This window comes from Toxoplasma gondii, chromosome Ia, assembly GCF_000006565.2.
Source record: "Toxoplasma gondii ME49 chromosome Ia, whole genome shotgun sequence".
Taxonomy (NCBI): domain Eukaryota; phylum Apicomplexa; class Conoidasida; order Eucoccidiorida; family Sarcocystidae; genus Toxoplasma; species Toxoplasma gondii.
This window is the reverse complement of record NC_031467.1, coordinates 838,792-851,852: the sequence shown is the minus strand read 5'-3', so window position 1 is coordinate 851,852 and position 13,061 is coordinate 838,792. Positions and strand designations below refer to the sequence as shown.

Genomic DNA, 13,061 nt, shown 5'->3' with positions numbered 1-13,061 from the left:
CCCTCGCAGCAAGCGCAAGACTGCGGAAAGAAGTCGCTCCCGTTCTATTCCTAGACAAATGCCGCCACGGAGGTGATGGCACAGTCCGAGGAGCAGAACTCCTGAGAGGATCTGACTGCTTATCCCCGGGCCTGTAGGTTTGTGGCTACGCTCCGTACACCTGCACAGGTTCTTCAGCTATACGCATCATACAGCTGCACTTGATGCTCTTGATATGATGGCCGTGAAAAGCGTCGAATCTCCGAAAGCAAGCCTGCACTAAAAAGCGTCTGTACATTCTTGTGGAATGGAATCCCTAGTGTCGCTGCAAGAATGCATGGCATGCACAACAGGAGAGGCCATCCATCGGCATGGGCAGTCGAGGATACGGCGTCATCGCTAGCAGAGAACTCTTGCAAACGTCTCACACTTTTCTCTTCCAGAGAAGCACACGCCCAGCACGACCAAAGCAAATGCTATACACAAACACAGGAGCATCAGTGCAATTGCATCTTTGTCTATTCGTATGGGTACATCTCTACTCGGGTGGTCTCCCTCCTGCTGCTCGTCTGTGCAGAGGCGTCGGGTCTATCTACCTGTGTTGACGAGAGCAGATTCACTTCATGAATCTCAGCAAGTAGTACCTTAACCTGTCGAGACACTAGAGTCCTGCGGAGAGTCGGGCTCACGGACAAATCAGAGCGGAGAGCTCCACAAGCATGCAAATACGTGCGTGCACCACTGTACCTATACACACGCATCCCGATGCATATATATATATATATACATATACATATATATATATGTTTGTTTATGTGTAGCATCGGAAGGAAGCTAACCAGCGACTCTTCGTTCATGAGACCATGCAGGAGGCGCAAAAGAGTTTTTCCACTGTCCCGATCGACTCCCGGTTTGCCATCCAGGGAGCACCCTTCCTTGTCACGGGTGCCACAGTAAAGTGACCAGAATTTCGAGTCAAAACCGTGTTGTAAAGCGACTTTCTGTTGGAGGAAGAGCCATGAGTGTGTAAACGTCTGCGCAGCTGCAGGTGGCTGTGCCGTCGGACTTCAGTCTCTGGGTCGCCATTCGCGCGAAGCCTGTCGTCCACGACGCTACATGCGGGGGCTGCTTTGAAGCGGAGAAACACAGGTACCTCCTCTACCACAGAAGACACTAGCACTGCCTCTGAAGGCGAGTAACTACTTCAGCATGAATTGAGAAAAACACAGTGACTCACAACAGATGTGGTGCCTCTGACAGAGAAGATCCGGTTCTCATGTGCGTGAGCCGAGACTCAGAGTCACACACTTCACACCGCAGACATAGTCCAGTGACGCAAGCGTGCACTCTCGAAGTCACGGGAAACAGTGTTGCCGGTGTCTCAGGATCCGCGCAGCGGCGAAATCCTGAGTGGGGCGATGCCTCACATATCAGTTTCCGTTGAGAAGTGAGGCGAGTGTGTGTACGAGTCCTGACTTTCTAGGGATACAGCATGACCTTGAGTGATCTCGGGAGCACTCCCTGCAAGCGACTTCAGTATACCAGTGAAGATCGGGCAGCTCTCAGACGCACCTTGGCACATCGTTAAATTCTCGTGGAACACGACCTTAACGCTGCGTTGACAGCACCGACGTCGCACAGGTAGAACGTCTGCCAGTAGAGATAAGCATGCAATGACCACATCGACTGTCACTACTAGAAGACAAAGCCGTGTTCTCGAAATACACATCAACAACATGAACGAAACCCTGAAAGAGAATATGTCCGTCCAGTTTGCGTGCACAAAACCAGAGACTGCGTTCTGCAGACGCCCTCATAGTGGACGTGCTTGTGCAGCGTGGCTTCTTCTGCGGCAGAGTTGCTTTTTCCAAAGGCTCGCCCTTGAATGCAGATTTCGTTCTCTCTGCGCCCCCCCCCAAAACCTCCCTGTACGACTGACTCACCGGCCGAATGCATCCGATGAAAAAAGACCACTGACCAATATATATATATATATATATATATATATATATGTTTGTGTGTGGATGTGTAAACATGGGGTGCTACGCAGAGGTACGCAGAGGTTATTCCATGTGAATACAGGTTCTTCGCTTTATTTAAGCAAATGATGTGTTGTTTTCCTGACTCGAACTGTGTTAATCCTATTATCAATGCATGGATTCGGATTTATCGCTTCAGGATCCCAAAGCGTGAATGCCCTACGCATATCGACAGCCTTCCCCCAGGTCCTTTGACAGTGGTCCCTCTCGGGGTGCTTTCGAGTCGAGAAATGCTCAAAACGAAGTCGCTATCACTTTTTCCTTCTGAGTAGCTACTGAGGTCACACATCCCAGAAGGTAGCTCTCACGCCTCTCGCGCGGTCGCGTCCGACCTGCAGAGCCGTTTACCCTTGACCGTACGTGCACAGAGGGAACGTCACGGTGCGAACTGCTTTCTTCGTGGAACTCGCCACCCGACTACACTGCTCAAACAACAGCTCAAAACGCTGGACTTGTGCATCCGACTGGTTTCCCTGTTCGCCTGGAAGTCGTCGTGTCATTAAAAACAATCTGGGTGTCGTGGAAGAAGCAGCGAAAGAGAGCAAAAACTGTCCGAATGAAGAATAAGAGAGCTGATCGTCTTCTGCCGTTATTTAGGGTGTATGCGCTGTGTCGAATCGTCAGCAGTTGTGTGCGGAGTGAGAAAATCGGCACACATGCCGACCCACAGAGGCTTCGCGTGAAGCAACCGAGACGTCTACTGTGTCAAGCCTGCAAGCCGTGCGTTTTCCTCTCTTTGCCATTCTGCGACAAGTCCGTTTCTTGCTCCGTACCCGACACCCCGTCTCGGTCGCGCGCGAACGCCGAGGCTTCGTCCGCGATTACCTCCCAAGAACGAGAACGGTGTAAGACACTGCGCATGCAGTACCCTTCCGCCAACAAAACACTGGAGCTCGAATCTCGCTCACGCAGGAACGAAGACGATTCCTGAGAAGCGTTTCCAGCAACAGCCTCACACACAGGCGAATCCCCGACTTTCAATCGCCCAGCTCCAGCTTCGTCTCGACTTCCTGCTTAGGACCCTCTGCGTCTGGGCCTTCTTCTTCGTCTTCGTTTTCTGAATCTGCCGCAAAAATGTCGTCGTCGTCGTCCACCGCGGCGCTCTTCGCTTCTCTCTTCTGCAGTTCCTGGAGCGCAGCCTCCACCACGCACCGGTCAATCGAACCGTCTGGAGCGACGTCCTGGCGCTGGTACACTTGCACGTACGACTCTGGAGAACCCCAGTCAGAGAATTGCACAAGAAAAAGTGACAAAACAGGAAAAGTGACGCACAACAGACATGCCCCAAATGAGAGAAAACGGACCAGAAAAAACGAAGCACACAAATCAACGCGGAAAACGTAAGTCCGGCAGAAGACACAAATCACGCACAGATGCGGAACCACAGACAGAGAACCAGTGGAGAAGAGCACGAGGGCGAAACCGTGGAAGGCCTCCCTTTTTCACGGCTGGCTTCGCCGTGTCTTCGAGGTACAGTTTCTCAACAACGCAAAGTCATCAAGACTTCACTCTCGACAATATGCTTCGTCATATCCACAGGAAACCCCCCAAGTCTGTTCACTTTGCCGTGAGAAAGCTTTCACAGAAAAACGCAGTCAAATAGTTCTTCCTATCAGACACCGGCCCCCAAACGCTTCTACGAAGAAGAAAAAACTGGTTCTCAAAAACAGATACACGGTCACTCCCCGCCCTGTCAAGCAAACCGCCGTGGGGGGTCATAACACACGCAACAGAGCTTCAATCCAGGAAACGAGTCATTTTATTTGTCCAGAACCTGGAATGAAAGATCTTCACGCTCTACACCACTGACGCGTGAGCACGCGACGCGAAAACCTGCTTGCTGCGAATGCCTCAGCGGAGCTATAGAAATCCATATTTCTCCACGCGCCTGTCTTTATCGATCTTTATCTATCTCCATCTATATATATCTAATCCTATCCATCTATGACTGGAGCAATAAGAAGCGAAAAGAATACATGGAAGCGGCACAGTTCAAGCCTTACACGAATATCTGCATAGTGTGTAACTGGATAGCAGGCAACTGTGCAAGTGCAGAGATGCAGGGATGCGTTTTTTCGTAGGAATTCACACGTCCGCGCAGTGCGTTCGCGGTCGTCGCGCGCGTACACACAGCCTGTAGGCCGTTTAGCCGCGAGCATCGTTTCTGGATTTGGGCGAGAGAAACACGAAGCAAAGATGAATTGAAATGGTCTCCTTACCAGAGAGGGCTACGAACTGCGGCAGAACTTGCGTTACTCGAAGATCTTCGATCTCAAACCATTCGTTCGTCGGCTGTACACACACACCACAAATCGCGCGATAATGTCCACACATATGCACAGATGCAGATTTTTACGAACATCTCTTTGTTGACGCGCATGTGCATGTCGCTGCGAGCATCCCACCTGAACGTGTCTTCTGTTGGTTGCTGCGACGACAACGTTTCTTTCTGAGTTTCTGGAGGCTCCAGTCACGAAAAACAAAACTCTGCTCAGAACCACTGACAATCTGCGTCGTCTCTGCTGCTCCTCTGCAGTGAAGCAACTTCGCGAAAAACGTTTCTCCCTGCATTCCCCCGGTCACTGCGTAACTGCGAGCTGCGTACATGCACTTGCAAAAACAATTACACATACACAGGTACGTAGACATAGACTCGAATACATATATCTATTTATATATATATACATATATACATATATATATATATATACAGATATATCTATTTATATATATATATATATATATGATGGGCGTGGCGTACCGCATGCAGGACGTGGACTTTGTACTGTCCGTCGTGGGGTTTTCCTTGGTGGCAGATGTTCGCAACGAGGTCGTACTTGGCTACGGGATTCAGGTCGGCTGGTGCATCCTCGTGCACATCTGCATGCACAGCAAGTCGGCGGAAGGATCTACATTTCTCCGCAAGAGAGAGAAGCTGAATCGAAAAACAGAGAATTCCCTTGACGTGTGTCTGCCAGAACCTCCTTCTGCTCTCCACCCAGCGAGTTGGGACGCCTCAAACCGCCAGCACCTGCGTCTCTCTGCATGCGCGCCACGGCTTATCTGAGCAGTCGTTTTCCAGTTGTCTCTCGCTGCCGAAACCTTATTACCAGCTTGTACCGTCGCACTCAGGCGTAAAGCAACAACACAGGTCTTCTAAACGTAAACAGGGCTACATTTGGCTGCCTGGATGCCTCGCCTCTGCGTAACATCCGAGTCCTTGCATGCAATCTCAAGCCTTTAGGCATGCAGTCGGAGGATTTTCTGCATGCCGTCCGGAGAAGTCCCGCATGCACTCTGACTGTTCTTCTGCGTGCGCGGCTGCGCTGAGACACTTACACTCTCGGAGATCCAAGTGTTTGACGGGGAAAGTGACAATCGTCGGATTCTTTTCGACGTAGAAGTTGTTCTTGGAGAAACGTTTCACATGCAGCACGAGGTACTTTGGCAGCCGCCACAAACTGTATCGCTTGAGCGTCCCGGGAGTTGCCTCCTGTTGAACAGTGCAGAAGAAACCAGAGAAGGCGAAGGTCTAGACTGACGCAGGAGTGTACAGCGGAACTCGGCCCAGGCCCTGAGTGCATTTATGCACTCTCGCATGCAGGCGCGCTCACACGCATACTTCAAACCCTGCGTGGAGACGTACATGCACAGAAAGTCGAGGTTCACAGACTCTCCGTGTTCGGTGAACAACTCGCGCTAGAAAAAGGTTGAGAGAATGTGCAAGCAGGGCAGGCCAGTGGGGCGGTGGATCACGGTGGATCACAGCAAAGTCTCGCGAAACTTGGTTCTCTGTACATCGCACAACTCTCGCCACGCATGCATCATCTGAACTCCTAGTATGCGTCTGTTCACTCGACTCGAGCGGCTTCTGTGTTGACCCAGGTTGAAGAGTGCACCGGGGTCTGCGCCTGAACCTAGAACGGCAGAAGCCGCAAAAAAGGTAACGGAGTTCTCATTGAAGCTGCGGAGGCAGGGAGATCCGTTCAAAATGGCGCAGAGAAGAAACGCGGCCGAGACGAGCGCATGCAGACTGCGGGGAAGAGGTTTGAGTGTCGCAGAAAAAAGTCTTTCGTCAAGAAGGAATCTCACAAACACGCTCGCCAGCCTCGGGGCTGCGACTCTCAGCCTCACCTGAATTTGCTCTCCGTTGAACTTTTGAAGCAGATCGAAAATCGGAATCTGCGGCACACGCAAAAGGAAAACGCAACGAGAAATCCAGAGCACTCTTATACTGATTTACGACATCTCTTATCCGTATCCTGATCTTAGACATCCCTCATGTTCACGCTTTTGAAGTCAGATTTCAAACGCGTTTTTTACAGACGCCTTCGTGCAAAGGAAAGAGATACTGATCGAGTTGTTGAGGTGCTAGTGATTTGATCCCTGATTTGACGGCTGACGTTACTCCTGATTTTTGACTCTGGATTTGACTTCTGACTCTCTTTTCTCTTTAGATGAGGTTTTCCCTTTACAAAACGTCTCCCGTCGGTCTCGCGGCCACAGCCAGAGAGAGTCCAAGGAAGCCGCATGGGGAACGCAGGAAGGAAACAACTGTGGTGCGTGCACAGAGAAAATCGAACTCCACACGAGGACCCAGAGATCGACAAAAACGCGGAGAAGACACTCTTACACAGAAGTCAAAATTTCGACTGGACAATATCTAACGGCAAAAAAACGATCTCCTCGCCGTGGGTTTATCTGCGCATGCTGTCGTAGGTTCTCTGGAGTCCACGAGCTGCAAGGAAACCTACGTGCGGAATCATATTCCTGTCCAGCGAATCCTTGAAGATGGGAGCTTGCGGCAGATCTAGCGTGAGGAATCTGGCGAAGAGAAAGACAAAAGCTAAATGCGCGGTGAGAAGTGCCACCATGCTCGCTTTCCAGAACAGCGCCTGTTAAAAAAACGTTTTTTCGAAAGAAACGAGTTCCCCTCCTCGTCTCCCGTTGCTACGCGCAGCCGAACCGTCGGCGCGTCGTCGCCAACCAGGCAGAACCAGAGTACACACCGACACACAGGCCTAAGGATCCGGATTTGCCTGTGACGCTCCAGTGAAGTCAGAACTCACCCAGCCAGCGAGAACCAGGAACTCTAGCTGTTTGTGACTAGTGTCGAACTCGGAGTGTACGTTGGTGTTCACGGCAGGCGCCAGGCCAAAGAGAAAGACAGCGACACAACCGAGAGGCAGACAGAAGACCATACGCCGCTACTTTCCGAGATCTACAGCACTACCTCGGAAAACGAACGGGGAGTGTAAAAAAAAGACGCGCCAGAGAGTTTCTGCCTACAGGAAGGGCACCCGCGAGACGGACGGCGGCTGTCCAGTTGCTTCTCCCTCTGCAGTTGTGGTGCGGACTTCCACTTCTCCTTGGAAACAGTCGTTCACGACATTCGCTGCACGAGAAAAAGGAGGAAAAAACGGTAGCTGAGGCTTGACAGGCGGACGCCGAGCGAGAGAGACCTGCACGCGCGACGGCATTTGTGCCTCACAAGAGAGACCTCAAAACACACTCAAAAGGCAGTGAAGCGCTCAGGATACAACAAGCCAAACCTGACCGACAGACGACCTGGCTGGTCGCTTATATAACGACGCTCTTCCTACACATACAGGCTCATCGAGTGTTCTCGGTAGAGAGAGATATATGCATCTGACACGCAGGTTGAAAAGAAAATTAGGGAAGACCGCGAGCGTCTCTAAAACAGTCGCTCAGAGCTTGTACAATAAGCTGATCAGTGCACCGTCCGTTGAGGTGAGACTCCACTTGAACAGGGGGCGAGAGGTGTCAGGAACAGGCAGTTGTCAAGAAAGGAGACGGGATGCACCTACAGCTCCGCGTGTCTACACCTTCGCATATAGATACACGTACAGCAGTAGGTCTGCATGCATGCGCAGAGAGATAGTTGCGCAGACATCTGCATGCACGGATGTGCACACAGGAAATCGCAATTGCCAGGTCGAAGGATCCCCTGCCAGAGCAGAGCACGACACTCGCAGTCCTCGCAGGAAGCGACAGACTGAGACAGCGACAGAGAGAGGTACGAAACAGAACTGCAGTCGGTGTGCAGTGTTGCCTGGGCGGCACTTGGCCTGTACGTACAGTTGAGTTTCTTGTGCTTTGCAGACTGATGGACACGCGTCATCAACCAACAGAAAAACTGCAGAGGGTCTGCTTGCTCTCCGATCCGAAACTTCTTCTTGCTGGCAACGCCGACGGCCTGAGCAGCGGCAAAAAACAGAGCTGGAATCGCCTCAGAGGTTCACCTAGTTCTGACACCTCGCGCCGAGACTCCTGCGGCTGCCTCGGACCCCGCCACCTCGGGTGTACATACACCCGACGCCGACTCCCCCAGGACCGAATGGCCTGGAGGTGAAAGGGAGGGGTGCAACTGAGAAGTTCCAGGAACTGTTTGCGCAAAGTACGGAGCTCAGACATTGACACCTTCCAAGTGGCGGTCAGTTGACAAAAAATGTTACTTCTGATACGATGAACTGTTCGTTCCTCCCAAGCGTACGACAGGCGTGGCGAGGCGACGGCGGACGGGATGTAGGTACAGCGCATCTTGCAGGTCGAGAGACTGTCACACTGTGACTGGTGGACTGGCGCCTCCCGTTTCGGAGAAGACAGCCAGAAAGGAAAAAGTGTTTCACCTTTCCATACCCGAATATCGAGATGCGTTCTCCCGAACTGCTTCGCATTTTCAACTTTCCTCCTCATTCCAGAGCCACTCCTCGACACCGAAATCCGTAAAATACGAAGATAAACATGTATATATATATATATACATGTGTATATATATGTATATACATGTATGTATATATATTCTGGCTTGACACATGGAGCTACAAAATAAAGAAATGAACTCGATGTATTCTGACTCTCTGCGAGAAGGCCGCACCTGGAGGAACTCGTGTGGCGAGACGATTCCTTTGAAGTTGCGCGCGTTGAAAATCTTCCTCATCAGTTCGCCAAGCGTCTGCAGCACGGGGTCGTAGTTTTGGACGTGCGACAGATCGAGAAGCAGAAGCCAGTTCCGCAGCGGGACGACGGTGCAGAGAGACTGCGAAGGGAGGAAAGAGGCACGAGGAGACGCAGAGATGCAGACGGGAGGAAAGCGCCGTGCGAGAAAGCGCGCGGTGGGCCAGGAGGAAGCAGACGGCGAGAAGCGAATGAGCCGAAGTGGAACGCGCAGAACAGACGGGCAGGGGAAGGAAAAGGGGTGGAGCAGAGCGAAATGGGGAGACGAAGAGAAGAAGGAGAGCACGCAGGAGGGCAAGGAGAGACGATGAGACGCGCAAGCGATACAGGAGCGTAGACAGATGCAGCGACGACGCGCAGAGGAGGGAAAGGAGTGCGACTGCGCGGCGACGAATAGCGACGGAAAGAAAGCTGGAGGGTACGGGAGAAGCGCAGGCGAAAGACGACGCTCAGGCAAGGGAGAGAGAAAGGCGGAATGTCGTACTTGAATCATGGCGTTACAAAAGTCCGTGCGCTTCAAATTGTTCAGGCCCACACATCCTGGGATGTAGTCTGCACCATCAAGCGCCTTTCCGTAGATGATCCGAGTCGACAACTGCGCAACATCCTCCTTGGTGTAGGTCGGGTGGAGATTGTACTGTACGTACAGCAGAGGCAAAAACGAGACGTGAGAGTGCAGCGCAGCTCCCCGTACCCGTTACACAGCGAAACACCTCCTCTGCACACACTTCGATACTCTTGCGCAGGAAGGCCACAGCCACCAGCACTGTCCATACACTCCGCGGAGAGACCACAGTGCGCGGAATCCTCTGACGTCCTTCGCGCACTGGCGGGCCGGAGAGCATCCGATCCAGCAGTCGACAGGCGGCCGAGAAGAATGCTGGATGTGAAGAAGGCGAGCGACAAAGAGGAGAAGACACAGTCGAGCGAAGACGTCAAGCGAGAGATGGCGAGCGTGGAAGGAAATACAGACACGGGAGAGCAGCAGAGAGGAGAGCCGCACACTTACGATGATGTCGTCCAGAGACGCATCCTTCACTTCGTAGTTCTCCGGAAGACAGTACACCCGGCAGTCCTTCAGATTCAGGTACACGTAGTGCTGCTCCTGGAGCGCATGCATGTAGGCGTACGTGTTCTTGCCTCGTCCTGCGAAGCAGCGAGAGAGACAGACCGACAAAGGCGAGACGAAAAAATGGTGCTGTTCAGGCGATCGCGGGTCTCCTCGACCCCCCTTCTCCACACACCGTTTCAACCCCCTTATCGGGCGAAACGCGATTGACATGCGTCGTCTCGAAAGAGGCTTCTGCGCAAATGCTTCGACAGTCACACAGACGAATGACCAATTACGTCCCCTGGATGGCCACACACAAGCACCCATTCATAGACGCATCTCCAACTATATATATATATATATATATATACATACAATATATATATATACGTATATCTTCGTATGGGGTGCTTGTACACGCCGGCGTTAACGACGCGTGGGAATTGTTACCGGCACAAGTACGTTATGTATGAGCATGCAGCGCTTCGCTGACACCACCGGATAGGTCGGCTTGCATGTAGATGTGGAGAGGTGCATTGCAGGGCGTTGGAGGGTACCTTGGAAGTAGCGCGCACAGACGAGGCAGGCGTAGACATGTTGGTTGGAGAGACAGATGCAGCAGACTTTCTCGAAGTCAAAGTCGAGAAGGTGTCGCTTGATTGTGCCCAGGTACGGGCAGGTGCGGCGCAGCTGTTTCGTCTGCGGTGCAGAGACTGCGGCGGCGGAGGGGGAAGGCGCAGGCGTGCGTTTCTTTGCAGCTCCCGCCGCCTCTGCAAGGGAACTGCCTTCCTGCAGAGATGCCCTCTTCTGCGGTCCCGCAGGAGACTCCGAAGATGCAGGGCTGTCTGCCATAGAGTCTCGCGTGGGCGGGGGAGAAGCCGTGGACGGAGACGTCATCATGGTAGGAAGTTGGGAGGAGACGCGCCTTCGAACGCGTGGAGAGAGCCAGCTAAACAAGGGAGAAACAGTCACGAAGAAGCGGATTTCATTGGCCCTGTTCTGCCCGGTGTCCACAAAGTCTTTTAATAGTCGGCATCAAAGAAGAACGCCAGTACTCCAACAAGCCTCTACACAGCAGTCGGGGCGACGAGGAGAGCAGGCGCAGAGCAGCAGTGTGCGAGAGCTGCTTTGAAGAAGACTAAGACTGGGAGGGAAGAAAGGCAAGACAGTCCACGAGGTAACCTGCCGATCGGAAGGCCTTTCCGCGACGAAAGAGATCGAAATGCCTTTTCTCAGAGCGAGGCGCGGGCTACACGCGAGGGAGAGTGACTCAGAGGTGCGCGCGCCGCGTGCCAAGGCAGTGCGTGGTGTCTGGCCCAGTCCTTCTTGGGTTGACAGAACGGGGGACTGTCGTTGGAGAGCGCGGGAAACGAGGACAAAATTCCGGCGGCGAGCGTCGTTTCTGGACTCACGAGTCCACATGGAAAACAGTCAACAACTGCTCGAGCTAGAGAGTCTTGCGGTCGACCGAGGCGAAACGGGCCGACGCCCTCCCGGCAAGTTGCGTTCGGCCACCCGCAGCCCGACGGCCGTGGCAAGTGGGCTACAGATTGAAAGAGCGACCTTGGAAAAGGCAAAGGAACAGAACTGATCACGAGGTAAGGCAATTCAGCGGGACTTCTCTCGAAGATTTGGGGCTCTGGAAGCAAGAGGCGCGCGAGGGGTCCGCGCCGTTTTCCCGTTCGAAACGCGGAGTCTCACGGTTCCCTTCTGGAATCCCAATAGACGAAACCGTCGCGTAAGCTGCGGTTCGATTTTCGACGTCTGCCTTCCTTTGGTTCTCCGTTCGTGGCGCATTCTTTGGACGAAACGGTTGGCAGTTCGCGCATGCAGCGTGCAGGGCAAGAAAAGTCTCGCAAACTCTGAAAAGTCTTCGCGCTTCTTTGCGGGCTGGAGAGCTCACTCGTCCGCCTCGGCGCAGCGTCGCCTGGGGTGTATCGACACCTCGACAATACCTGGCGGAGCGGCCGCCTGAGTTTGACCAACCGCCACACACAGCAGCAAACGTTCTTTGTTCGCTGGTGTGCCGCGAGTTTCGGCTCCAAAGGCGTTCTCGGTGCCGACTGGGGTTTGCGGAGCGGCGAGACTCGCGCTCGCAGGGGAAAACCCAGCTCAAAAGCTGCAGTTCCAGAGAGCAGTTTCGTTCTTGAGGCGTCTGCGTGGCTCGCGCCGGGTGCAGGCCCTCACACCGAGCTGAAAAGAGAGGCAGAACGCGTTCTGCGGCCGAGGCGAGTTGGTTTTTCAGGTGTGTCTTGTCTGTCTTTTCATTTTTCGTGTTCCAGGAGGGTGCCCCCTGGAGGACGGCCTCTCAGGCCTCCGCAACCTGAGCGGTCCGAGAGGACCATCTATGGCACTCTGGCTTCTAGTTGGCGACATGTCGCCCGGTAAGAAATGCAGATTCCTGTCGTTTCCTCTAAACCCAGTCGCGTTTCGTCCGCCAGATTCGCGGACCGCAGCCGCGCGCGCGTCAACTCGCGGTGGCCCACAGAGCGCGACGTCTCGCGAGGACTCGCCGCCGCATGCGCACAGCGAGCGCAGAAAGTGTAGGGGGGTCCTGTGCCTGTCAAGAGAAGTCGTGGAGGACCGAGAGAAAAGGCGCCGCCACATCTCTGTTGTCTTCCCTACTCTTTTCGTAGGCGTTCACCCTTGCGTTTCTTGTCAGGCGTTCCTCTGGTACCTGTTTCCGCCATTTCTTCCGCCGCGAATCGCCGCGTCGTCCCGCCTCGTCTGTGTCGCGCCTCTGCGTGTTGATGCCCACTTTTACGCTTCGTAAATCCTCTTGTCTTCACTCCACCTCCTCGCCGTGCCTCGCCTTGATCAGAAGACCTGTTTCCGATTTCCTTCGTCTCTCCTCGTCTCCCTCCCGCGCCGATTTCGAGCTTTCGGGCTGTGTTGGCCGGCCATGCCCCACAACGCAAGCCGACGAGAGCAGGTCTGCCTTTTCCGCCGTTCTGAATGCACGCGCAAGGAATTCCCTTGACAAGCCTTTTCGCCGCTTCCTCCCGCATCGCCTC

General features: G+C 53.5%; 2 protein-coding genes across 2 annotated transcripts in view; one reads left to right on the top strand and one right to left on the bottom strand.

Moving 5' to 3' along the window:
* Window positions 1–1,794: 1,794 nt before the first annotated feature.
* Window positions 1,795–12,431, bottom strand: TGME49_294360. The gene is made up of 12 exons (XM_002370174.2): window positions 10,605–12,431; window positions 10,006–10,142; window positions 9,481–9,633; window positions 8,917–9,078; window positions 8,118–8,235; window positions 7,308–7,413; window positions 6,773–6,842; window positions 6,153–6,200; window positions 5,358–5,511; window positions 4,780–4,898; window positions 4,238–4,310; window positions 1,795–3,228 (listed from the first exon to the last, which is right to left on the bottom strand). Exons 1-12 carry the CDS (start codon window positions 10,945–10,947, stop codon window positions 2,996–2,998), a joined length of 1,716 nt encoding a protein of 571 aa, XP_002370215.1. The 5' UTR covers window positions 10,948–12,431; the 3' UTR covers window positions 1,795–2,995.
* TGME49_294350 (DEAD/DEAH box helicase domain-containing protein) overlaps window positions 11,468–13,061 on the top strand; it is a gene marked incomplete at its 5' end in the record, with an annotated part of 24,019 nt that continues 22,425 nt past the window's right edge. The window contains 2 exons of the mRNA XM_002370173.1: window positions 11,468–11,585; window positions 12,330–12,431. Of these exons, the coding sequence (XP_002370214.1) occupies window positions 11,468–11,585; window positions 12,330–12,431 (220 nt within the window). The remainder of the gene's footprint in view (window positions 11,586–12,329; window positions 12,432–13,061) is intronic.